This window comes from Zonotrichia leucophrys, unplaced genomic scaffold (assembly GCF_028769735.1).
Source record: "Zonotrichia leucophrys gambelii isolate GWCS_2022_RI unplaced genomic scaffold, RI_Zleu_2.0 Scaffold_85_192490, whole genome shotgun sequence".
NCBI lineage: Eukaryota > Metazoa > Chordata > Aves > Passeriformes > Passerellidae > Zonotrichia > Zonotrichia leucophrys.
This window is the reverse complement of record NW_026992290.1, coordinates 41,158-68,104: the sequence shown is the minus strand read 5'-3', so window position 1 is coordinate 68,104 and position 26,947 is coordinate 41,158. Positions and strand designations below refer to the sequence as shown.

General features: G+C 56.1%; 1 protein-coding gene across 1 annotated transcript in view; it reads right to left on the bottom strand.

Moving 5' to 3' along the window:
* The window catches only part of CHD8 (chromodomain helicase DNA binding protein 8), a 61,790-nt gene that overhangs the window by 18,699 nt on the left and 16,144 nt on the right, over window positions 1-26,947 (bottom strand). Inside the window, exons 11-23 of the mRNA XM_064737577.1 lie at window positions 26,090-26,211; window positions 24,466-24,709; window positions 22,453-22,629; window positions 19,942-20,085; window positions 18,396-18,651; window positions 16,259-16,472; window positions 14,292-14,487; window positions 11,921-12,088; window positions 9,650-9,829; window positions 8,527-8,637; window positions 5,785-6,077; window positions 2,915-3,117; window positions 1,161-1,281 (exon numbers count right to left, since the gene is read on the bottom strand). Of these exons, the coding sequence (XP_064593647.1) occupies window positions 1,161-1,281; window positions 2,915-3,117; window positions 5,785-6,077; window positions 8,527-8,637; window positions 9,650-9,829; window positions 11,921-12,088; window positions 14,292-14,487; window positions 16,259-16,472; window positions 18,396-18,651; window positions 19,942-20,085; window positions 22,453-22,629; window positions 24,466-24,709; window positions 26,090-26,211 (2,429 nt within the window). The remainder of the gene's footprint in view (window positions 1-1,160; window positions 1,282-2,914; window positions 3,118-5,784; window positions 6,078-8,526; window positions 8,638-9,649; window positions 9,830-11,920; window positions 12,089-14,291; window positions 14,488-16,258; window positions 16,473-18,395; window positions 18,652-19,941; window positions 20,086-22,452; window positions 22,630-24,465; window positions 24,710-26,089; window positions 26,212-26,947) is intronic.

Genomic DNA, 26,947 nt, shown 5'->3' with positions numbered 1-26,947 from the left:
CATAAAAATCCATAAAAATCCATAAAAATCCCACAAATTCAGATCTACTCGCCAAAGGTGCTTCCGGTACCTAAAACCTACAGGAGTGACCCAAAATCCCGGGAAATCACCCCAAAACCACAAACCCCAAAAACACCCCAAAAATCCCATTCAAAAAATCCTAAAAAATTCCATAAAAATCCCACAAATTCAGACTTAGCTGCCAAAGGTGCTTCCGGTACCTGAAACCTACAGGAGTGACCCAAAATCCCAGGAAATCACCCCAAAACCGCACACCCCAAAAACACCCCAAAAACCCCGCTAAAAAAATCCCAAAAAATTCCATAAAAATCCATAAAAATCCAATAAATTCAGATTTACTCGCCAAAGGTGTTTCTGGTACCTCAAAGCCACAGGAATGACCCGAAATCACAGGAATTAAACCCAAAACCAAAAATCACAGAACAACCCCGAAAACCCCATTAAAAACTCCAAAAAAATCCCCAAAAAATCGCCCAAAAAATCCCATAAAATCCACAAATCCAAAAAAAGTCCCTAAACCCCCAAAAAGCCCCAAAATCCCAAATTTTTGACTCGTTTCCCGCAGTGGTCCCGCAGGTGTTTCCGGTAGCCCAAAAACCCCATTAAAAATTCAAAAAAAATCCAAAAAAATCCCCAAAAAATCCCAAAAAAATCCCATAAAATCCCAGATCCTACAAAAACCACCCAAAACCCCAAAAACCCTATTTTTGTGACTCACTTGCCGCAGTGGTGCCGCAGGTGTTTCCGGTAGCCCAAAAACCCCATTAAAAAACCCAAAAAAATCCAAAAAAATCCCCAAAAAATCCCAGAAAAATCGCAAAAAAATCCCAAAAAATGCCAAAAAAATCCCAAAAAATCCCAAAAAATCCCCAAAAAATCCCAAAAAATCCCAAAAAATCCCCAAAAATCCCAAATCCTACAAGAACCACCCAAAATCCCCAAAAAGCCCCAAACTCCCCGTTTTTGTGACTCACTTGCCGCAGTGGTGCCGCAGGTGTTTCCGGTAGCCCAAAAACCCCATTAAAAATTCCAAAAAAAATACAAAAAAAAGCCCAAAAAACCCCAAAAAAATCCCAAAAAATCCCAAATCCTATAAAAACCACCCAAAATCCCCCAAATTCCCCGTTTTTGTGACTCACTTGCCGCAGTGGTGCCGCAGGTGTTTCCGGTAGCCCTCGTCCTGCAGCAGCCACTCGGCCCCCGCGGAACCTTCCGGAACCTTCGGCGCCTTCCGGCCCTTCCGGCCCCGCGGCAGCGACCCTGGGGGGGGGAGGGGGGGTGGGGTCATTTTGGGGCACTTTGGGCCATTTTGGGGATTTTTTTCGGAATTTTTTGGGAATTTTTTAGGGATTTTTTAGACATTTTTTGAGATTTTTTCACCATTTTTTGAGATTTTTTCACCGTTTTTGGTGATTTTTTTGGGGATTTTTAGGGTTGTGGTCACTCAGTGGTCAGCAAAGGGGTCAGTGGTCACTGGGGCATCTCCAGAACCCCAAAGTGACCCAAAGTGACCCAAACCCACCTGAAATGACCCCAAACCCACCTGAGATGATCTCCAGAATCCCAAAATGGCCCAAACCCACCCAAAATGACCCAAACCCACCCAAACTGACCCAAACCCACCTGAAATGACCCCAAACCCACCTGAGATGATCTCCAGAATCCCAAAATGACCCAAACCCACCCAAAATGACCCAAACCCACCCAAAGTGACCCAAACCCACCCAAAGTGACCCAAACCCACCCAAACTGACCCAAACCCACCTGAAATGACCCCAAACCCACCTGAGATGATCTCCAGAATCCCAAAATGGCCCAAACCACCCAGAGTAACCCAAACCCACTCAAAATGACGTCCAGAACCTCAAACCCACCCAAAATGACCCAAACCCACCCAAAATAGGCCAAACCCACCCAAAGTGACCGGAACTCACTCAAGATGTTCCCAAGGAATTCCAGATCCCCAAACCCACTTGAAATAATCTCCAGAACCTCAAACCCACAAAAAATGACCCAAAGTGACCCAAACTGACCCAAACCCACCCAAACTGACCCAAACCCACTCAGAGTGACCCCAAACCCACCCAAACTGACCCCAGACTCACCCTGGTGTCCGGCCATGGTCCTGGCCCGTCCATTATTGTGCCCGGGGCTCAATAACGCACACACGAACGCCCGGGTGCTGTCAGTGACCCAAACTGACCCAAACTGACCCAAACCCACCCAAACTGACCCCAAACTCACCCTGGTGTCCGGCCATGGTCCGTGCCCGTCCATTGTTGTGCCCAGGGCTCAATAACGCACACACGAACGCCCGGGTGCCGTCAGTGACCCAAACCCACCCAAACTGACCCCAAACCCACCCAAACTGACCCAAACCCACCCAAACTGACCCCAAACCCACCCAAACTGACCCAGACTGACCCCAGACCCACCGTGCTGTCCGAGGCCCGTCCGTGCCCGTCCATTGTTGTGCCCAGGGCTCAATAACGCACACACGAAGGCCCGGGTGCCGTCAGTGACCCAAACCCCCCAGAACTGACCCCAAACCCACCCAAACCCACCCAAACTGACCCAGACTGACCCAAACCCCCCAGAAGTAACCCACGACCCACCGTGCTGTCCGGCCATGGTCCTGGCCCGTCCGTTGTTGTGTCCAGGGCTCAGCAATGCACACACGAACGCCCGGGTGCCGTCAGTGACCCAAACTGACCCAAACCCACCCAAACCCCCCAGAACTGACCCCAGACTCACCCTGGTGTCCGGCCATGGTCCGTGCCCGTCCATTGTTGTGCCCAGGGCTCAATAACGCACACACGAACGCCCGGGTGCCGTCAGTGACCCAAACTGACCCAAACCCACCCAAACTGACCCAGACTGACCCCAGACCCACCGTGCTGTCCGGCCATGGTCCTGGCCCGTCCATTATTGTGTCCAGGGCTCAATAACGCACACACGAACGCCCGGGTGCCGTCGTCGCCGCGGAAGTGCCGCAGGCAGAACAGGACGATGGCCCGGCCCAGGCTCTCCACGTCCCGCTCCGAGAGCCGGCGCTTGAAGCGGCCCTGGGCGGCCAGCTCGCGCCAGCGGCCCCACCTGCAGTGGACAGCGGTCACTCAGTGGTCACTCAGGGGTCAGTGGGGTCAGTGAGGTCAGTGAGTGGTCAGTGGGGTCAGTGGGGCGGCGCTTGAAGCGGCCCTGGGCGGCCAGCTCGCGCCAGCGGCCCCACCTGCAGTGGACAGCGGTCACTCAGGGGTCACTGAGGTCAGTGAGTGGTCAGTGGGGTCAGTGGGGTCAGTGCTTGAAGCGGCCCTGGGCGGCCAGCTCGCGCCAGCGGCCCCACCTGCAGTGGACAGCGGTCACTCAGTGGTCAGTGAGTGGTCAGTGCGGTCAGTGGGGTCAGTGGGGTCAGTGAGGGGTCAGTGGGGCGGCGCTTGAAGCGGCCCTGGGCGGCCAGCTCGCGCCAGCGGCCCCACCTGTGGGTGGACAGTGGTCACTCAGTGGTCAGTGAGTGGTCAGTGGGGTCAGTGAGTGGTCAGTGGGGTCAGTGGGGCGGCGCTTGAAGCGGCCCTGGGCGGCCAGCTCGCGCCAGCGGCCCCACCTGTGGGTGGACAGTGGTCACTCAGTGGTCAGTGGGTGGTCAGTGGGGTCAGTGGGGCGGCGCTTGAAGCGGCCCTGGGCGGCCAGCTCGCGCCAGCGGCCCCACCTGCAGTGGACAGCGGTCACTCAGGGGTCACTCAGGGGTCAGTGAGTGGTCAATGGGTCAGTGAGGTCAGGGACTGGTCAGTGAGGGGTCAGTGAGTGGTCAGTGGGGTCAGTGAGTGGTCAGTGGGGTCAGTGGGGCGGCGCTTGAAGCGGCCCTGGGCGGCCAGCTCGCGCCAGCGGCCCCACCTGCAGTGGACAGCGGTCACTCAGGGGTCAGTGAGGTCAGGGACTGGTCAGTGAGTGGTCAGTGGGGTCAGTGAGGTCAGTGAGTGGTCAGTGGGGTCAGTGAGTGGTCAGTGGGGTCAGTGCTTGAAGCGGCCCTGGGCGGCCAGCTCGCGCCAGCGGCCCCACCTGCAGTGGACAGTGGTCACTCAGTGGTCAGTGAGTGGTCAGTGGGTCAGTGGGGCGGCGCTTGAAGCGGCCCTGGGCGGCCAGCTCGCGCCAGCGGCCCCACCTGCAGTGGACAGTGGTCACTCAGTGGTCAGTGGGGTCAGTGAGTGGTCAGTGGGGTCAGTGGGGCGGCGCTTGAAGCGGCCCTGGGCGGCCAGCTCGCGCCAGCGGCCCCACCTGTGGGTGGACAGTGGTCACTCAGGGGTCAGTGAGGTCACTCAGGGGTCAGTGAGTGGTCAGTGGGGTCAGTGGGGTCAGTGAGTGGTCAGTGGGTCAGTGGGGCGGCGCTTGAAGCGGCCCTGGGCGGGCAGCTCGTGCCAGCGGCCCCACCTGTGGGTGGACAGCGGTCACTCAGTGGTCACTCAGGGGTCAGTGAGGTCACTCAGTGGCCAGCAGGGTCATTGGGATCAATGAGGAGCCAATGGGGACAATGAGGAACAAGGTCAATAAAGGATCAATGGCGTCAACGGGAAATCAATGGGATCAATGAGGAACCAATGGAATCAATGAGGGATCAGGGAAGTCAATGGGGAACCAATGGGATCAATGAGGGATCAATGGGACCAATGGGGAACCAACGGAGTCAATGAGCTCAATGGGGAACCAATGGAATCAATGAGGAATCAATGAAGTCAATGGGGAACCAATGAGATCAATGAGGGTGTGTCCATACATGTCCCCAAGTGTCCCCAGGTGTGCCCAGGTGTGCCCAGGTGTCCCCAGGTGTGCCCAGGTGTGTCCATACATGTCCCCAAGTGTCCCCAGGTGTGCCCAGGTGTCCCAGTACCCACCCGTAGACCATCAGGTCTTTCTCCAGGTGTGTCCCCAGGTGTGCCCAGGTGTCCCCAGATGTCCCCAGGTGTGCCCAGGTGTCCCCAGGTGTGTCCCCAGGTGTGCCCAGGTGTGCCTGTACCCACCCGTAGACCATCAGGTGTTTCTCCAGGTGTGCCCAGGTGTGCCCAGATGTCCCCAGGTGTCCCCAGGTGTGTCCCCAGATGTCCCCAGGTGTGCCCAGGTGTGCCCAGGTGTGTCCATAGATGTCCCCAGGTGTACCCACCCATAGACCATCAGGTGTGTCCCAGATGTCCCCAGGTGTGCCCAGATGTCCCCAGGTGTACCCAGATGTGTCCCCAGGTGTCCCCACGTGTCCCCAGATGTCCCCAGGTGTCCCCAGATGTGCCCAGGTGTGCCCAGCTGTCCCCAGGTGTCTCAGATGTCCCCAATGTCCCCAGGTGTCCCCATACCCACCCGTAGACCATCAGGTGTGCCCAGGTGTGTCCCCAGGTGTGTCCATAGATGTCCCCAGGTGTGCCCAGGTGTGCCCAGGTGTGCCCAGGTGTCCCTGTACCCACCCGTACACCATCAGGTGTTTCTCCAGGTGTCCCCAGGTGTCCCCAGGTGTGCCCAGGTGTCCCCAGGTGTCCCAGGTGTGCCCGTACCCACCCGTAGACCATCAGGTGTTTCCCCAGGTGTCCCAGGTGTCCCCAGGTGTGTCCCCAGGTGTCCCCATACCCACCCGTAGACCATCAGGTGTTTCTCCAGGTGTCCCCAGGTGTGTCCCCAGGTGTCCCCAGGTGTCCCCAGGTGTCCCCAGGTGTCCCCAATGTCCCCCAGGTGTCCCCAATGTCCCCAGGTGTGCCCAGGTGTCCCAGGTGTCCCCATACCCACCCGTAGACCATCAGGTGCTTCTCCACCCGCACGCAGTCGCTCCTCCCGAACGGCGTTGCTGGGCTGGCCGGAGCGGCCGGAGCCGCGTGCTGACCGTGCTGACCGCTATGACCATGGTGGTGACCGTGGTGGTGGCCGCCACGCCGCGTCCGGGGCGCGGCCCCGGCCCTGTCCGGCCGCTCGAGGTCATCGTCGCTGTCCAGGTCCGAGAACTCCACCAGGTCATCGTCCCGCAGCGTGCTGAAGTGGCGAGTCTGCTTCCGGACACGCGGCGTGTCGATGACCAGCGTGTTCTGAGTGGACACAAGTGACCAGTGGTCAGTCCTGGTAACCATCACAGTGACCACAAAGTGACCACAAAGTGATCCTGACCACCCAACCCCACCCCATTCTGCAGTGGTCAGTCTGCTTGCGGACACGGGGCGTGTCGATGACCAGGTTATTCTGAGTGGACACAAGTGACCGGTGGTCAGTGGTCGCTGTAGATGACCATCACAGTGACCACAAAGTGACCACAAAGTGATCCTGGCCACCCAACCCCACCCCATTCTGCAGTGGTCAGTCTGCTTCCGGACACGCGGCGTGTCGATGACCAGCGTGTTCTGAGTGGACAAGAGTGACCAGTGGTCAGTCCTGGTGACCATCACAGTGACCACAAAGTGACCCTGGCCACCCAACCCCACCCCGGTGCTGCAACGGTCAGTCTGCTTGTGGACACGTGGCGTGTCGATGACCAGCGTGTTCTGGGTGGACAGGAGTGACCAGTGGTCAGTGGTCACTGTAGGTGACCATCTGACCCCCCATCTGACCAACCAACCCCACCCCATTCTGCAGTGGTCAGTCTGCTTGCGGACACGCGGCGTGTCGATGACCAGCGTGTTCTGAGTGGACACAAGTGACCGGTGGTCAGTGGTCACTGTAGGTGACCATCACAGTGACCACAAAGTGACCACAAAGTGATCCTGACCACCCAACCCCACCCTGGTGCTGCAGTGGTCAGTCTGCTTCAGGACACGCGGCGTGTCGATGACCAGGTTATTCTGAGTGGACACAAGTGACCAGTGGTCACTGTAGGTGACCATGACAATGACCACAAAGTGACCACAAAGTGATCCTGGCCACCCAACCCCACCCAGGGCTGCAGTGGTCAATCTGCTTGCGGACACGCGGCGTGTCGATGACCAGCGTGTTCTGAGTGGACAGGAGTGACCAGTGGTCAGTCCTGGTGACCATCACAGTGACCACAAAGTGATCCTGGCCACCCAACCCCACCCCATTCTGCAGTGGTCAGTCTGCTTCCGGACACGCGGCGTGTCGATGACCAGCGTGTTCTGAGTGGACACAAGTGACCAGTGGTCAGTCCTGGTGACCATCACAGTGACCACAAAGTGATCCTGTCCACCCAACCCCACCCCATTCTGCAGTGGTCAGTCTGCTTGCGGACACGGGGCGTGTCGATGACCAGGTTATTCTGAGTGGACACGAGTGGACAATGGTCAATGGCCACTCTAGGTGACCATCACAGTGACCACAAGGGGATTCTGGCCACCCAACCCCACCCCATTCTGCAGTGGTCAGTCTGCTTGCAGACACGCGGCGTGTCGATGACCAGGTTATTCTGAGTGGACACAAGTGACCGGTGGTCAGTAACCATCACAGTGACCATCTGACCATCTAAACCCCACCCCATTCTGCAGTGGTCAGTCTGCTTGCGGACACGGGGGGTGTCGATGACCAGCGTGTTCTGGGTGGACAACAGTGGACAATGGTCAGTGACCACCAGGTGACCAGAGTGACCACACCCAGGTGACTTCACCCATAGGACTGCACCAAAGTGTGACCACCAAAGTGACCACACCAAAGTGACCACACCCAGGTGACCGCACCCAGGTGACCACACCAAAGTGAACACACCCAGGTGACCTCACAAAGTGACCACACCGTGTCCACCAAAATGACCACATCCAGATGACCACACCCAGACGACCACTCCCAGGTGACCACACCAAAGTGAACACACCAAAGTGACCACACCCAGGTGACCACACCCAGGTGACCGCACGACAGTGACCACACCGCGTCCACCAAAATGACCCCATCCAGATGACCACTCCCAGGTGACCACACCGAAGCGACCACACCAAAGTGACCACACCAAAACGACCACACCAAAGCGACCAGACCCAGGTGACCACACCAAAGTGACCACACCAAAATGACCACACCAAAGTGACCACAGCAAAGTGAACACACCGTGTCCACCAAAATGACCACATCCAGGTGACCACTACCAGGTGACCACACCAAAGTGACCACGCCCAGGTGATGCCACCATGTAACTCCACAAACTGACCATATCCAACTGACCACACCAAAGCGACCACACCAAAGTGACCACACCAGTGACCACATCAAGATGTGTCCACCAAAATGACCACACCCAAGAGACTCCACCCACCCAGGTGACCCTGCCCAGGTGTGACTCCGCCCCCCCAGGTGTGACCACACCCCCAGGCAGGTGTGGCCCCGCCCCCCCAGTGACCCCACGCCCTGGGTGGGTGTGACCACGCCCCCTGCCCAGGTGTGACCACACCCCCTTGGGGTGACCCCGCCTTCTGTCCAGCTGCGACCCCGCCCCCCCAAATGTGACCCCGCCCCCAGGTGTGACCATGCCCCCTGCCCAGGTGAGGCCCCGCCCCCAGACAGCTGTGGCCCCGCCCCCGGCGGCGTGGCCCCGCCCACCTTGCTGTTGAGCAGCTCCAGGTCCAGGTCGGCTTTCTTGGCCCATTTCTGCCAGAAGTTGGGGTCGTCCAGCGCGATGTCCGTGCGGTTCTCGGACGCCACGAAGCTGGCCTGGGGACACCGACAGCTGGACATCAGCTGGACATCAGCTGGACATCACCTGGACATCAGCTGGACAGCACCTGGGTCTTCTCCAGGGCCATCAAAACCCACCCTGATCTTCTCCAGGACCACCAAAATCCACCCGGACCCACCTGAACCTTCTCCAGGGCCACCCAAAACCATCTACATCCACCTAGACCTTCTCTAGGACCACCAAAGCCCACCCAGACCCACCTGGACCTTCTCCAGAACCACCAAACATCACCTGAACCCACCTAGACCCACCCGGATCACCTCTAAGACCACCAAAGTCCACCTGGACCCACGTGGACCTTCTCCAGAACCTTCAAAACCCACTTACACCTGCTTGGATCTTCTCCAGAACAACTGAAGTCCACGTAGACCCACCTGGACCTTCTCCAGCCCCACCAAAACCCACCTGGACCTTCTCCAGGACCACCAAGTGTCACCTAAACCCATCTGGATCTTCTCCAAAACCACCAAAACTCATCTAGACCCACCTGGATCTTCTCCAGGACCACCAAAGTCCACCTAGACCCACCTGGATCTTCTCCAAGACCACCAAACGCTCCCAGACCAGACCTGGACCTTCTATAACCCACCAGAACCCACCTGGACCTTCTCCAGCCCCACCAAAACCCACCTGGACCTTCTCCAGGACCTCCAAAACTCACTTAGACCCATTTGGATCTTCTCCAGGACCACTGAAGTCCACCTAGACCCACCTGGATCTTCTCCAGCCCCACCAAACGCCACATGGACAGACCTGGACCTTCTCCAGCCCCACCCAGCCCCACGTGGACCTTCTCCAGCCCCACCTTGGCGAAGGTGGAGCCCTTGCCCTCGCTCTCGATGGTGATGGTGGTGCTGCGCCGCAGCAGGATCTGCTCGATGTCCTCCTGAACCCACCTGGACCTTCTCCAGGACCTCCAAACCCCACCAAAACCCACCGTGTCCCACCATGTCCCACCACGTCCCACCGTGTCCCACCGTGTCCCACCTTGGCGAAGGTGGAGCCCTTGCCCTCGCTCTCGATGGTGATGGTGGTGCTGCGCCGCAGCAGGATCTGCTCGATGTCCTCCTCGCAGAACTTGGCGCCCTCGTCGTCCTCGTCCATGATGGCGGCGTAGGCGCCCTTGCGCAGCAGGTCCTCGATCTCCTTCTTGGAGAACTGCTGGATCTGTGGGGACAATGGTGGGACAACCCAGGGGTTGGGACAGCGGGGGCTGGAGAGACCAAACTGGACAACCCAAACTGGAGAACCTGGAGAACCCAAAACTGGAGAGACCAAACTGGAGAACCCCAAACTGGAGAACCCAAAACTGGAGAAACCAAAACTGGAGAAACCAAAACTGGAGAACCTGGAGAACCTCAAACCGGAGAACCTGGAGAACCTCAGCTTGGAAAACCTCACACTGGAGATCCCAAAACTGGAGAACCTCAAACTGGAGAAACCCAAACTGGAGAACCCAACCTGGAGAACCCCAAACTGGAGAAACCCAAAACTGGAGAAACCCAATCTGGAGAACCTGGCCTGGGAAACCTGGAGAACAAGCTCAGCTTCGGGAACTTGGAAAACCTGCAGGACCTCAACTTCTGAGAACCTAGAAAAGCTAAACCCTGGAGAACCCAAACCTGAAGAACCCCAACTTAAAGAACCTGAAGAACCCAAACTTGGAGAACCTGGAGAACCCAAACTTGGAGAACCTGGAGAACCTGGAGAACCTAGGGAACCTGAAGAACCCAAACTTGGAGAACCTGGAGAACCCTAACTTGGAGAACCTGGAGAACCTGGACTGAAGAACCTCAAAAACATCAAATTTGGAGAACCTGGAGAACCCAAACTTTGGAAAACCTGAACAATCTCAACTTAGAGAACCTGGACAACCTAGGCAACCTGAAGAAGCCCAACTATGAGAACCTGGAGAACCCAACCTGGAGAACCTAGCAAACCTGAAGAACCCCAGCTTGGAGAACCTGGAGCACTTGACCTTCGAAGCCTTCCTCCCTGGAGGTCCCCAGGTGTCCCACCCCAGGTGTCCCACCCCACCCCACCCCACCCTGATGTCCCACCCCGGCGATGGAGCCGTCGCGGCCGCTCATGGACTGCACCCCACCCCACGTGTCCCACCCTGGTGTCCCACCCTGGAGCTCCCACCCCAGATGTCGCACCCCGGCGATGGAGCCGTCGCGGCCGCTCATGGACTGCAGCACGGCCTTGTCCAGGTGTCCCACCCTGGTGTCCCACCCCAGGTGTCCCACCCCACCCCACATGTCCCACCCTGGAGGTCCCACCCCGGGTGTCCCAGCCCACCCACGTGTCCCACCCCGATGTCCCACCCCGGCGATGGAGCCGTCGCGGCCGCTCATGGACTGCACCCCACGTGTCCCACCCAGGTGTCCCACCCCAGAGGTCCCACCCTGGAGGTCCCACCCCACCCCACCCCACCGCGGTGTCCCACCCCGGCGATGGAGCCGTCGCGGCCGCTCATGGACTGCAGCACGGCCTTGTCCAGGTGTCCCACCCTGGTGTCCCACCCCAGATGTCCCACCCTGGAGGTCCCACCCCAGGTGTCCCACCCTGGAGGTCCCACCCCACCCCAGCCTGGTGTCCCATCCTGGTGTCCCACCCCGGCGATGGAGCCGTCGCGGCCGCTCATGGACTGCACCCCACCCCAGTGTCCCACCCCAGGTGTCCCACCCAGGTGTCCCACCCCAGATGTCCCACCCCACCCATGTGTCCCACCCAGATGTCCCACCCCAGGTGTCCCACCCCCCCCCCGATGTCCCACCCCGGCGATGGAGCCATCGCGGCCGCTCATGGACTGCAGCACGGCCTTGTCCAGGTGTCCCACCCAGGTGTCCCACCCTGGAGGTCCCACCCAGGTGTCCCACTGTAGATGTCCCACCCCGGCGATGGAGCCGTCGCGGCCGCTCATGGACTGCAGCACGGCCTTGTCCAGGTGTCCCACCCTGGTGTCCCACCCTGGAGGTCCCACCCCACCGCGGTGTCCCACTGTAGATGTCCCACCCCGGCGATGGAGCCGTCGCGGCCGCTCATGGACTGCAGCACGGCCTTGTCCAGGTGTCCCACCCTGATGTCCCACCCTGGAGGTCCCACCCCGGTGTCCCACTGTAGATGTCCCACCCCGGCGATGGAGCCGTCGCGGCCGCTCATGGACTGCAGCACGGCCTTGTCCAGGTGTCCCACCCTGGTGTCCCACCCCAGATGTCCCACTGTAGATGTCCCACCCCACTGTAGATGTCCCACCCCAGCGATGGAGCCGTCGCGGCCGCTCATGGACTGCAGCACGGCCTTGTCCAGGCCCAGCTTCAGGCTGGCCTTGTCGAACATCTCGCGCTCGTACGAGTTCCTGGTGATCAGCCGGTAAACCTTGACCGCCTTGCTCTGCCCGATGCGGTGGCACCGCGCCTGCGCCTGCGGGGACAGGGGACAACCGAGGTGGGGACACTGCAGGAGCTCCAGGTCATGGTGGGTCCCGTCCCACCACACAAACCCTTGGTAGATCCCATCCCACCACCTCAAACTCCACAAGAACCTCTCCCAATGACCCCAAAACTCCATCCCACCACCCCACACCCTTGGTAGATCCCACCCAACGTTCTCCAACTCTTGCAGAACTCCATCCCATGACCCCAAAACTCCATGCCACAACACAAACCCTTGGGAGATCCCATCCCACCTCCCAAACCCTTGGTAGATCCCATCCCACCACCCCAAACTCCATCCCATTACTCCAAACCCCTTACAGACCCCATCCCACCAAACAAAACCCTGTCAGATCCCATCCCACATTCTCCAAACCTTGGAGAACCCCAATCCATGACTCCAAACTCTCAGTAGATCCTGTCCCACCACCCCGAACCCTTGGTAGATCCCATCCCACCACCTCCAACCCATGGAGAACCCCATCCCATCTCCCAAAACTCCATCCCACCACCTAAACCCTTGGCAGATCCCATCCCACCCCCTCCAACCCATGGAGAACCCCATCCCGCGTCCCCAAAACTCCATCGCACCACCCAAACCCTTGGTAGATCCCATCCCACCACCCAAAACCCACCCAAACCCTTGGTAGATATTATCCCACCACCCCAAACCCTTGGTAGATCCCATCCAACGTTCTCCAACTTCTGCAGAACTCCATCCCAACGACCCCAAAACTCCATCCCACCATCCTGAACCCCTCACAGACCCCATCCCACCACCCAAACCCTTGGCAGATGCTGTCCCACCACCCCAAACCCTTGGTAGATCCCACCCAACCTTCTCCAACTCCTGCAGAACTCCATCCCATGTCCCCAAAACTCCACCCCACCACCCCGAACCCCTCACAGACCCCACCCCACCACCCCAAACCCTTGGTAGATCCCATCCAACGTTCTCCAACTCCTGCATAACTCCATCCCGTGACCCCAAAACTCCATCCCACCAGACAAACCGTTGGTAGACCCCATCCCACCACCCAAACCCTTGATAGATGCCATCCCACCACCCCGAACCCTTGGTAGATCCCATCCAACGTTCTCCAACTCTTGCATAACTCCATCCCATGACCCCAAAACTCCACCCCACCACACAAACCCTTGGGAGATCCCATCCCACCACCTAAAGTCTTAGTAAATCCCAACCCACCTCCCAAACCCTTGGTAGATCCCATCCCACCACCTCAAACTCCACAAGGACCTCTCCCAATGACCCCAAAACTCCATCCCACCACACAGAACCCTTGGGAGATCCCATCCCACCACCTCAAGCGCCAGTGGAACCTCTCCCAATGACCCCAAAACTCCATCCCACCACCCCAAACCCTTCACAGACCCCATCCCACCACACAAAACCCTTGGTAGATGCTGTCCCACCACCTCCAACCCATGGAGAACCCCATCCCATGTCCCCAAAACTCCACCCCACCACCCAAACCCCTCACAGACCCTATCCCACCATCCAAAGCCCACCCAAACCCTTGGCAGATACCGTCCACCACCCCAAACCCTTGGTAGATCCCATCCCACCACCCAAAACCCACCCAAACCCCTTGCAGACCCCATCCCACCACCCCGAACCCTTGGTAGATCCCACCCAATGTTCTCCAACTCTTCAGAAACCCCTCCCAATGACCCCAAAACTCCATCCCACCACCCCACACCCTTTGTAGACCCCACCCCACCACCCAAAACCCACCCAAACCCTTGGTAGATCCCATCCCACCACCTCCAACCCATGGAGAACCCCATCCCATGTCCCCAAAACTCCACCCCACCACCCCAAACCCCTCACAGACCCCATGCCACCACCCCAACCCTTGGTAGATCCCATCCCACCACCCCAAACCCTTGGTAGATCCCATCCAACGTTCTCCAACTCTTGCAGAACTCCATCCCATGGCCCCAAAACTCCATCCCACCACCCCAAACCCCTCACAGACCCCATCCCACCATCCAAAACCCACCCAAACCCTTGGTAGATGCTGTCCCACCACCCCAAACCCTTGGTAGATCCCATCCAACCTTCTCCAACTCCTCCAAAACTCCATCCCATGACCCCAAAACTCCACCCCACCACCCCAAACCCTTCACAGACCCCACCCCACCACCCAAAGCCCTGGTGGCCCCCTCACCTGGAGGTCGTTCTGGGGGTTCCAGTCCGAGTCGAAGATGATGCAGGTGTCGGCCGCCGTCAGGTTGATGCCCAGCCCGCCCGCCCGCGTGCACAGCAGGAACACGAACCGGTCCGAGTCCGGCCGGCTGAAGCGGTCGATGGCGGCCTGGCGCAGGTTGCCCCGCACGCGCCCGTCGATGCGCTCGTACGGGTACCTGGAGAGGACAACCCCGGTCACCGCGGCCACCGGGCAGCTCCAGGGCTCCATAACCACGTCCAGAACCAATATCAGGCATGGAGAGACCACCAGGGATCTCCAGGAGGTTCTGGGAGAACTTTGAGGAGCAAACACTGGAGATCCTGGTGGAACCACGAGACACCAAAGTCTCCAAATTTCCACCCATGGAGGTCCCCAGCTCCATAACCACGTCCAGAACCAATATCAGGTGTGGAGAGACCACCAGGGATCTCCAGGAGGTTCTTGGAGAACTTTGAGGAGCAAACACTGGAGATCCTGGTGGAACCACGAGACACCAAGGTCTCCAAATTTCCACCCAGGGAGCTCCAGGGCTCCATAACCACGTCCAGAACCAATATCAGGTGTGGAGAGACCACCAGGGATCTCCAGGAGGTTCTTGGAGAACCTTGAGGAGCAAACACTGGAGGTCCTGGTGGAACCATGGGACACCAAGGTCTCCAAATCTCCACCCATGGAGCTCCAGGGCTCCATAACCACGTCCAGAACCAATCCTGGGTGTGAAAAGACCACCAGGGATCTCCAGGACGTTCTGGGAGAACTTTGAGGAGCAAACACTGGAGATCATGGTAGAGCTGTGAGACACCAAGGTCTCCAAATTTCCACCCATGGAGCTCCAGGGCTCCATAACCACGTCCAGAACCAATATCAGGCGTGGAGAGACCACCAGGGATCTCCAGGAGGTTCTTGGAGAACTTTGAGGAGCAAACACTGGAGATCCTGGTGGAACCACGAGACACCAAGGTCTCCAAATCTCCACCCAGGGAGCTCCAGGGCTCCGTAACCACGTCCAGAACCAATCCTGGGCGTGGAGGAGGCACCAGGGATCTCCAGGAGGTTCCTGAAGAACCTTGAGGAGCAAACACTGGAGATCCTGGTAGAGCTGTGAGACACCAAGGTCTCCAAATCTCCACCCATGGAGGTCCCCAGCTCCATAACCACGTCCAGAACCAATCCTGGGCATGGAGAGACCACCAGGGATCTCCAGGAGGTTCTTGAAGAACTTTGAGGAGCAAACACTGGAGATCCTGGCAGAACCATGGGAAACCAAGGTCTCCAAATCTGACCCACGGAGCTCCAGGGCTCCATAACCACGTCCAGAACCAATATCAGGTGTGAAGACCACCAGGGATCTCCAGGAGGTTCTGGGAGAACCTTGAGGAGCAAACACTGGAGGTCCTGGTGGAACCATGGGACACCACGGTCTCCAAATCTGACCCACGGAGGTCCCCAGCTCCATAACCACGTCCAGAACCAATATCAGGTGTGGAGAGACCACCAGGGATCTCCAGGAGGTTCTTGGAGAACCTTGAGGAACCAAAAATCGCTCCACAGACACCCTAGCAGAAGACAAGATCTCCTTTCATAGGACAACGAGGTCCCCAGGATCCCCAAACTTCCCCCCACAAAAATCTCCAAACCCAAAAAGCTCCCGAGATCTTCTCTGTGGAGCTCCAGAACATCTCAAGCGTCCCTCAAACCCCTTCCGTGGAGCTCCAGGACGCCCAAAACCCCATCCCCCCCAATTTCTTCCCCAAAATCCCCGTTTTTCGCCCCAAAATCCCACCGTTTCTGGAAGAGTTCGTCCTCCAGGATGTCCAGGTGGACCTCCATATCCCACTTTCTCCTCCTTTTTCCCGAAAAACCTCATTTTTTTTCTCAGAATTCCATTTTTCCCACCAAATCCCCGTTTTTTCCCAAAATCCCCGTTTTTCGCCCCAAACTCGCACCGTTTCTGGATGAGGTAGTCCTCCAGGATGTCCAGGCAGCGCACCATCTGCGAGAAGACCAGCACCTTGTGGCCGCCGGCGCGCAGCCGCGGCAGCAGCTTGTCCAGCAGCACCAGCTTGCCGGCCGAGCGCACCAGGGCCTGCAGGGCCAGCTCGGGGCCGGGCAGCGCGGGCAGGGAGGACCTCAGCTCGGCCACGATCTGCTCCTCCGCACCTGGGGACGCGTCAGGGACACGTGAGACCGTGGCCACCACCGCTGACCACCCCTGGTTCCATAGAACCATCAAAAACCAGCAATGGTTCCACAAAACGTCCAAAAGAACCTCAGGAGAACATCAGGAGAACATGGACCACCACCAAAAGTTCCATCAAACCATCACTGAGAACTTCAGGACAACACTGGTACCATCACTGACCACCCTAGACTCCATAAAACCACCTTTGAGAACTTCAGGAGAACATCAATGACCACCTATGGTTCTACAGAACCATCTCTAAGAACTTCAGGAGACCATTGGTTACCACCACTGACCACCCCTGGTTCCATAAAACCATCAAAAACCAGCAATGGTTCCACAAAACGTCCAAAAGAACCTCAGGAGAACATCAGGAGAACATGGACCACCACCAAAAGTTCCATCAAACCATCACTGAGAACCTCAGGACAACATTGGTTATAATCACTGACCACTGTAGACTCCACAAAACCACCTTTGAGAACTTCAGGAGAACATTGCCCACCACCAAAAGTTCCATCAAACCATCACTGAGAACTTCAGGAGAACATTGATTATCATCACTGACCACCCCTGGTTCCATAAAACCACCAAAAACCGTCAACAGATCCACAAAACATCCAAAAGAACCTCAGGAGAACATCAGGAGAACACGGATGACCACCAAAAGTTCCATCAAACCACCACTGAGAACTTCAGAAGAACATTGATCATCATCACTGACCACTGTAGACTCCATAAAACCACCTTTGAGAACTTCAGGAGAACATCAGGAGAACATTGACCACCACCAAAAGTTCCATCAAACCACCACTGAGAACTTCAGGAAAACGCTGGTTACCATCACTGACCACCCTAGACTCCATAAAACCATCTTTGAGAACTTCAGGAGAACATCGACCACCACCAAAAGTTCCATCAAACCACCACTGAGAACTTCAGGAGAACATTGGTTATCATCACTGACCACTGTAGACTCCATAAAACCATCTTTGAGAACTTCAGGGGAACCTCAAGAGAACATCGACCACCACCAAAAGTTCCATCAAACCACCACTGAGAACTTCAGGAGAACATTGGTTATCATCACTGACCACCATAGACTCCATAAAACCATCTTTGAGAACTTCAGAAGAACATTAAGGACCTCCTATTCTACAAACGATCTCCTGTTCTACAAAATCACCCCTAAGAGCTTCAGTACAACATTGGTTACCATCACTGACCACCCTAGGCTCCATAAAACCATCGTTGACCACTCTTAACTCCATAAAACATCCATAGAAACCTCAGGAGAACATAGACCACCACCAAAAGTTCCATCAAACCACCTCTGAAAACCTCAGGAAAACATCAGTGACCTTTAGTGACCACCAAGGACTCCATAAAACCATCAGGAATCATCACTAAGCACTCAAAGTTCCATAAACTTTCAAATGAACCTCAGAAGAACATCAACCATCACCAAAAGCTCCATCAAACCACCTCTGAGAACTTCGGGAAAAAATCAGCATCCATCACTGACAACCAAGGACTCCATAAAACCATCAGGGATCACTATAGACTGTTTATAGTTCCATAAACTCTCAAAGGAACCTCAGGAGAACATAGACCACCACCAAAAACACCACCAAACCACGTCTGAGAACATTGGGACAACATCAGTGACCATCAGTGACCACCAGAGACTCCATAAAACCATCAGAGATCACCATAGACCACTTACAGTTCCATAAACTCTCAAAGGAACCTCAGGAGAACACAGCCCACCACCAAAAACACCACCAAACCCCGTCTGAGAACTTCGGGACAACTTTAGCGACCATCAGTGACCACCAGAGACTCCATAACACCTCCTTTTAGAACTTCAGGCGCCCGCCCAGGTGTGCCCAGGTGCTCACCGTTGATGAGGTAGGGGTGGTTGCAGCACTTGCGCAGCTCCATCATGGTGTTGAGCAGGTTGGGCACGTTGCCGTGCCCCGCCCCCCTGGCCAGGTAGGCGAAGTTCCTCTCCAGGATGGCGCGGTACAGGCGCTTCTGCGCGTTGGTCAGCTCCACCTCGATGATGGTCTCCTGCTTGGGCGCCAGGTTCTTCTCCACGTCCTCCTTGAGGCGCCGCAGCATCATGGGCTTCAGCAGCGCCTGCAGCTTCTGCACCTGCGCAGGTGAGACAAGGACAGGTGAGACAAGGACAGGTGAGACAAGGACAGGTGAGACAAGGACAGGTGAGACAATCATGGGCTTCAGCAGAGCCTGCAGCTTCTGCACCTGGGACAGGTAAGGGACAGGTGAGACACTCCTGTCACACCTGGGACAGGTAAGGGACAGGTGAGACACTCCTGGCACACCTGGGACAGGTAAGGGACAGGTGAGACACTCCTGGCACACCTGGGACAGGTAAGGGACAGGTAGGGGACAGGTAGGACACTCTTGTCACACCTGGGACAGGTAAGGGACAGGTGAGACACTCCTGGCACACCTGGGACAGGTAAGGGACAGGTAGGACACTCTTGTCACACCTGGGACAGGTAAGGGACAGGTAGGACACTCCTGGCACACCTGGGACAGGTAAGGGACAGGTGAGACACTCCTGGCACACCTGGGACAGGTAAGGGAGGTACCCACAGATGTCTACAAGAAGTTACAGCCACACCTGTCCCACCTGGAGAAGGCTCTGACCCCACCTGTCCTACCTGGAGATATTTATCACACCTGGCCAAGGTGTAGGAGATGCCCTGAGATGTCTACGGGAAATCATGACCACACCTGTCCTACCTGGGAGTGGTCATGGCCACACCTGTGGCACCTGGGCAAAGTCACGGCCACACCTGTCACACCTGGGCAAGGGTCAGGAAATGTGGCACCCACCCAGGTGTGCCCAGGTGTGCCCAGGTGTGTTTTGGCCGTGCCCAGGTGTGCCCAGGTGAGCCCAAAACCCCTCCCAAAAAGCGTCAAATGAGCTCAAACCCCTCCCACAGCCTCTCCAGGTGTGCCCAGGTATACCAGGTCCATCCAGGTACACCCAGGTGTGTTTTGGCTGTGCCCAGGTGTTCCCAGGTGTCTTTTGGCCGTGCCCAGGTGTGCCCAGGTGTGCTCAGGTATTCCCAGGTGTGCCCAGGTGTGTTTTGACCATGCCCAGGTGAGCCCAGGTGTGTTTTGGCCATGCCCAGGTGTGTTTTGGCCGTGCCCAGGTGTGCCCAGGTGTGTCCAGGTGTGCCCAGGTGTGTTTTGGCTGCACCCAGGTGTGTTTTGGCCATGCCCAGGTGTGCCCAGGTGTGTCCAGGTGTGCCCAGGTGTGTTTTGGCTGCACCCAGGTGTGTTTTGGCCGCACCCAGGTGTGCCCAGGTGTGTTTTGGCCGTGCCCAGGTGTGCCCAGGTCCATCCAGGTGTGGTGCCCAGGTGTGTTTTGCCCGTTCCCAGGTGTGTTGTCCAGGTGTGTCCCCTCACCTGCTCCTCGGTTTTGAGGTCCCCGAAGTCCTTGAGGAACTCGGCCTCGGACGGGAACTGCGACGGCTCCAGGAAGTGCAGGAGGCTGAAGAGCTCCTCGACCGTGTTCTGCAAAGGTGTGCCCGTGAGCAGCACCTTGTGCTCCTGCAGGTGGGACAGGTGGGACAGGTGAGACAGGTGAGGGAAAAAATGGGGTAAAAAATGGGAAAAATGGGTAAAAAACTGATCCAGGTGAGGCTGAAGAGCTCCTCGACCGTGTTCTGCAGGGGGGTGCCCGTCAGCAGCACCTTGTGCTCCTAAAGGTGGGACAGGTGAGACAGGTGAGGGGAAAAATGGGGTAAAAACCTGAAAAAATGGGTAAAAAACTGATCCAGGTGAGATAAAACTGATCCAGGTGGGGCTGAAGAGCTCCTCGACCGTGTTCTGCAGGGGGGTGCCCGTCAGTGACACCTTGTGCTCCTGCAGGTGGGACAGGTGAGACAGGTGAGGGGATATAACACAGGTAATGTGAAAAAACGGGGTGAAAAACTGAAAAAATGGGTAAAAAACTGATCCAGGTGAGATAAAACTGATCCAGGTGGGGCTGAAGAGCTCCTGGACCGTGTTCTGCACAGGTGTGCCCGTCAGTGACACCTTGTGCTCCTGCAGGTGGGACAGGTGGGACAGGTGAGGGAAAATAATACAGGTAATGCGAAAAAACGGGGTAAAAATCCGGTAAAATGGGTAAAAAACTGATCCAGGTGAGGCTGGAGAGCTCCAGGGCCGTGTTCTGCAAAGGTGTGCCCGTGAGCAGCACCTTGTGCTCCTGCAGGTGGGACAGGTGAGACAGGTGAGGGAAAATAATACAGGTAATGCGAAAAAACGGGGTGAAAAACTGAAAAAATGGGTAAATAATTGATCCAGGTGAGATAAATCTGATCCAGGTGAGGCTGGAGAGCTCCAGGACCGTGCTCTGCACAGGTGTGCCCGTGAGCAGCACCTTGTGCTCCTGCAGGTGGGACAGGTGAGGGGAAAAATGGGGTAAAAAATGGGTAAAATGGGTAAAAACTGATCCAGGTGTGTGCCCAGGTAACCCAAACCCTCTAAAATCCCCGTTTTTTACCCAATTTTCACCGGGATTTTTGTGTTTTTCCCTCCCAGGTGTGCCCAGGTGTGCCACCCACCAGGTCCATGTGTTTCAGGCTGTCCAGCACCTCGCAGTACCCATTATATAACCCCAAAATCCCCTATTTTGCCCATTTTTTACCCAATTTTCACCGGGTTTTTTGTGTTTTTCCCTCCCAGGTGTGCCCAGGTGTGCCCAGGTGTGTGCCCAGGTGTGCCACCCACCAGGTCCATGTGCTTGAGGCTGTCCAGCACCTCACAGTACCCATTATACAACCCCAAAATCCCCATTTCTCACCCATTTCTCACCCATTTTTTACCCGATTTTCACCGGGATTTTTGCGTTCCCTCCCTCCCAGGTGTGCCCAGGTGTGTGCCCAGGTGTGCCCAGGTGTGCCACCCACCAGGTCCATGTGCTTGAGGCTGTCCAGCAGCTTGCAGTGCCGGTTCCTTACCCCAAAATCCCCGTATTTTACCCATTTTTTACCCGATTTTCACCGGGATTTTTGTGTTCTTTCCCCCCCAGGTGTGCCCAGGTGTGTGCCCAGGTGTGCCACCCACCAGGTCCATGTGCTTCAGGCTGTCCAGCAGCTTGCAGTGCCGGTTCCTTACCCCAAAATCCCCGTATTTTAACCATATTTTACCCATTTTTTACCCAATTTTCACCGGGATTTTTGCGTTTTTTCCCCCCCAGGTGTGCCCAGGTGTGCCCAGGTGTGCCACCCACCAGGTCCATGTGCTTCAGGCTGTCCAGCACCTCCCAGTACCCATTATATAACCCCAAAATCCCCGTTTCTCACCCATTTTTCCCCCATTTTTTACCCATTTTTTACCCAATTTTCACCGGGTTTTTTGTATATTTCCCTCCCAGGTGTGCCCAGGTGTGCCCAGGTGTGCCACCCACCAGGTCCATGTGCTTGAGGCTGTCCAGCACCTCCAGTACCCATTATATACCCCCAAAATCCCCATTTCTCACCCATTTTTTACCGGATTTTCACGGGGATTTTTGTGTTTTTTCCCCCCCAGGTGTGTGCCCAGGTGTGCCCAGGTGTGCCACCCACCAGGTCCATGTGTTTCAGGCTGTCCAGCAGCTCGCAGTACCCATTATACAACTCCAAAATCCCCATTTCTCACCCATTTTTTCCCATTTCTCACCCATTTTTTTACCCGATTTTCACGGGGTTTTTTGCGTTCCCTCCCTCCCAGGTGTGTGCCCAGGTGTGTGCCCAGGTGTGCCCAGGTGTGCCACCCACCAGGTCCATGTGTTTCAGGCTGTCCAGCAGCTCACAGTACCCATTATACAACCCAAAACCCCGTATTTTACCCATTTTTTACCTGATTTTCGCGGGGATTTTTGCGTTCCCTCGCTCCCAGGTGTGCCCAGGTGTGCCCAGGTGTGCCACCCACCAGGTCCATGTGCTTCAGGCTGTCCAGCAGCTTGCAGTGCCGGTTCTTGAGCCGGTGCGCCTCGTCGATGACCACGCAGCGCCACTGGACCTCGCGCAGCTCGGGGCAGTCGGAGAGAATCATCTCGAACGTGGTGATGAGCGCGTCGAACTTGTACGCACCTGGGATCAGACGGCCCTGGGGAGAACAGGTGTGACACAGGTGTGTTATAGGTGTGTTACAGGTGTGTGATACAGGTGTGTCAGTAATCCTGCACAGGTGTGTGACACAGGTGTGTTACAGGTGTGCACAGGTGTGTTAGATGAGCACGTTGAACTTGTACACACCTAGGATCAACCGGCCCTGGGGACAGGTAACACAGGTGAGTTACAGGTGTGCACAGGTGAGTTACAGGTGTGTGCAGGTGTGTGACAGGTGTGTGTTACAGGTGTGTTACAGGTGCGTGTTACAGGTGTGTGTGACAGGGTGTGACACAGGTGTGTTACCGGTGTGTTACACAGGTGTGTGACACAGGTGCGTTAGATGAGCGCGTCGAACTTGTACGCGCCGGGAATCAACCGGCCCTGCAGGTGTGACACAGGTGAGTTACAGGTGTGTTACAGGTGTTACAGATGTGTTACAGGTGTGTTACACAGGTGTGTCAGTAATCCTGCACAGGTGAGTTACAGGTGTGTGTGACACAGGTGTGTTAGATGAGCGCGTCGAACTTGTACGCGCCCGGGATCAGCCGGCCCTAAGGGGGACAGGTGTGCACAGGTGTGTTACAGGTGTTATAGATGTGTTACAGGTGTGCGACAGGTGTGCACAGGTGTGTTACAGGTGTGACAGTAATCCTGCACAGGTGTGTCATTAATCCCATATAGATGTGCACACCTTGTACGCACCCGGGATCAACCGGCCCTGCAGGTGACACAGGTGTGCCCAAGTGTGTCACAGGTATATTGTATGTTCAGTACAGGTGTATTACAGACTCCATACAGGTGTGTTACAGGTGTGTTACAGGTGTGTTACCTGCCCAGGTGAGCTCACCTTGCCGTCCTTGCAGTACATCTCGTACTGCTGGATCATCTGCCGGCTGGCCAGGTGTGTCAGTGACCCCATACAGGTGTGTTACAGGTGTGTCACAGACCCCATACAGGTGTATTACACACACAGGTGAGCTCACCTTGGCGTCCTTGCAGTACATCTCGTACTGCTGGATCACCTGCCGGCTGGCCAGGTGTGTCAGTGACCCCATACAGGTGTGTCACAGACCCCATACAGGTGTGTTACCTGCCCAGGTGAGCTCACCTTGGCGTCCTTGCAGTACATCTCGTACTGCTGGATCATCTGCCGGCTGGCCAGGCTGCACAGGTGTGTCAGTGACCCCATACAGGTGTATTACAGACTCCACACAGGTGTGTCACAGACCCCATACAGGTGTGTCACAGACCCCACACAGGTGTGTTACACACAATACAGGTGTGTTATATGTACAATACAAGCACACAGGTGTGCCCAGGTGTGCCCAGGTGAGCTCACCTTGGCGTCCTTGCAGTACATCTCGTACTGCTGGATCACCTGCCGGCTGGCCAGGTGTGTCAGTGACCCATACAGGTGTGTTACACACAATACAGGTGTATTGCAGACTCCATACAGGTGTGTTACAGGTGTGTTACCTGGCCAGGTGAGCTCACCTTGCCGTCCTTGCAGTACATCTCGTACTGCTGGATCATCTGCCGGCTGGCCAGGTGTGTCAGTGACCCCATACAGGTGTATCACAGACCCCATACAGGTGTATCACAGACCCCATACAGGTGTGTTACAGGTGTGTTACACACACAGGTGTGCCCAGGTGAGCTCACCTTGCTGTCCTTGCAGTACATCTCGTACTGCTGGATCATCTGCCGGCTGGCCAGGTGTGTCAGTGACCCCATACAGGTGTGTTACAGGTGTGTTACAGACCCCATACAGGTGTGTTACAGACCCCATACAGGTGTGTTACAGGTGTGTTACCTGCCCAGGTGAGCTCACCTTGGCGTCCTTGCAGTACATCTCGTACTGCTGGATCATCTGCCGGCTGGCCAGGCTGCCGTGGTACACGATGGTGTTCAGGTGCGTCCAGGTGCCGAACTCGCGCTCCCAGTTGGCGATGGTGGAGAGCGGCGCGATCACCAGGTAGGGCCCGCGCACACCTGCGCCGTGCACCTCCTGCAGGAACGCGATCGACTGGATCGTCTTGCCCAGCCCCATCTCGTCCGCCAGGATGCAGTTCTGCCTGGTGGGACAGGTGAGACAGGTGAGACACACCTGGGACAGGTAAGGGACACTTGAGATACACCTGGGATACACCTGGGACAGGTAACTTGTACCTAAAATACACCTGGGACAGGTAAGGGACACCTGGGATACACCTGAGGGACAGGGGAGGGTCTTGCCCAGCCCCATCTCGTCCGCCAGGATGCAGTTCTGCCTGCACGACAGGTGAGACAGGTGAGACACACCTGGGACAGGTAAGGGACACTTGAGATACACCTGAGGGACAGGGGAGGGTCTTGCCCAGCCCCATCTCGTCCGCCAGGATGCAGTTCTGCCTGCGCGACAGGTGAGACAGGTGAGGGACACACCTGGGACACACCTGGGACAGGTAACTTGCATCTAAAATACACCTGGGACAGGTAAGGGACACCTGGGATACACCTGGGACAGGTAACTTGTGTCTAAGGAGCACCTGGGACAGGTAAGGGACACCTGGGATACACCTGGGACAGATAACATACACCTGAGATACACCTGACACAAATAAGGAACACCTGAGATACACCTGGGACAGGTAACTTGCACCTGAGACACACCTGGGACAGGTAAGGTACACCTGGGATACACCTGGGACAGGTAACTTGTACCTAAGGAACACCTGGGACAGGTAAAGTACACCCAGGATACACCTGGGACAGGTAACTTGCACCTGGAACACAGAACATGTAACATACCAGGTGTTCTCACCTGTCCCAGGTGTTTTTCCCCATTCCCATCCCTGTTTACCTGTCCCAGGTGTGTTTACCTGCCCAGGTGAGCTCACCTGTTGTACCAGTTGAAGAGCAGCCAGTTGACGCCCTCCAGCTGGTACTCCCAGTATCGATACCCTCACCTGTCCCAGGTAATTTCCCCAGGTGTTTATCCATTCCCATCCCCATTTACCTGCCCAGGTGTGCCCAGGTGTGTTTACCTGTTGTACCAGTTGAAGAGCAGCCAGTTCACCCCCTCCAGCTGGTACTCCCAGTATCCATACCCTCACCTGTCCCAGGTAATTTCCCATGCCCATTCCCATTCCCCAGGTGTGTTTACCTGCACAGGTGTGCTCACCTGTTGTACCAGTTGAAGAGCAGCCAGTTGACGCCCTCCAGCTGGTACTCCCAGTATCCATACCCTCACCTGTCCCAGGTGTTTATCCCCATTCCCATCTCCATTTACCTGTGCCAGGTGTGTTTACCTGTCCCAGGTGTGTTTACCTGTTGTACCAGTTGAAGAGCAGCCAGTTGACCCCCTCCAGCTGGTACTCCCAGTATCCATACCCTCACCTGTCCCAGGTAATTTCCCATTCCCCAGGTGTGTGTACCTGTGCCCAGGTGTGTTTACCTGTCCCAGGTGAGCTCACCTGTTGTACCAGTTGAAGAGCAGCCAGTTGACGCCCTCCAGCTGGTACTCCCGCAGTTGGTTGTGGTTCTTGTACTCGTGCGAGGCCTCGAGCTTCTTCCAGGCGCCGGCCTGGGGGCGGGGCTGACACAGGTGAGACACAGGTGAGACACAGGTGAGAGATACAGGTCAAATATATGTAAAATAACTCACACAGGTGAGACACAAGCGAGACTCAGGTAAGGTACAAGTGAGATATAGGTGAGATAACTCACACAGGTGAAATACAGGTAAGATACAGGTGAGATACAGGTGAGATATAGATCAAATATATGTAAAATAACTCACACAGGTGAGAGATACAGGTGAGATATGCAGGTGAGATACAGGTCAAATATATGTAAAATAACTCACACAGGTGAGATATACAGGTGAGAGATACAGGTGAGATAACTCACACAGGTGAGGGACAGGTGAGATACAGGTCAAATATATGTAAAATAACTCATACAGGTGAGACACAGGTAAGTTACAAATGAGATTAAAATGAAACACAGGTGAGACACAGGTGAGATAACTCACACAGATGAGACTCAGGTGAGATACAGGTGAGAAAACTCACACAGGTGAGACACAGGTGAGACACAGGTAAAATAAACACGACTGAGATAACTCATACAGGTGAGATACAGGTAAAGCACAGGTGAGGTACAGGTGAGATAACTCACACAGGTGAAACATGGGTGAGACACAGGTGAGATAAAAGTGAGACACCGGTGAGATAACTCACACAGGTGAGCTACAGGTGAAGTACAGGTGAGGTACAGATGAGATAACTCATACAGGTGAGGTACAGGTGAGATAAAAGTGAAATAACCAT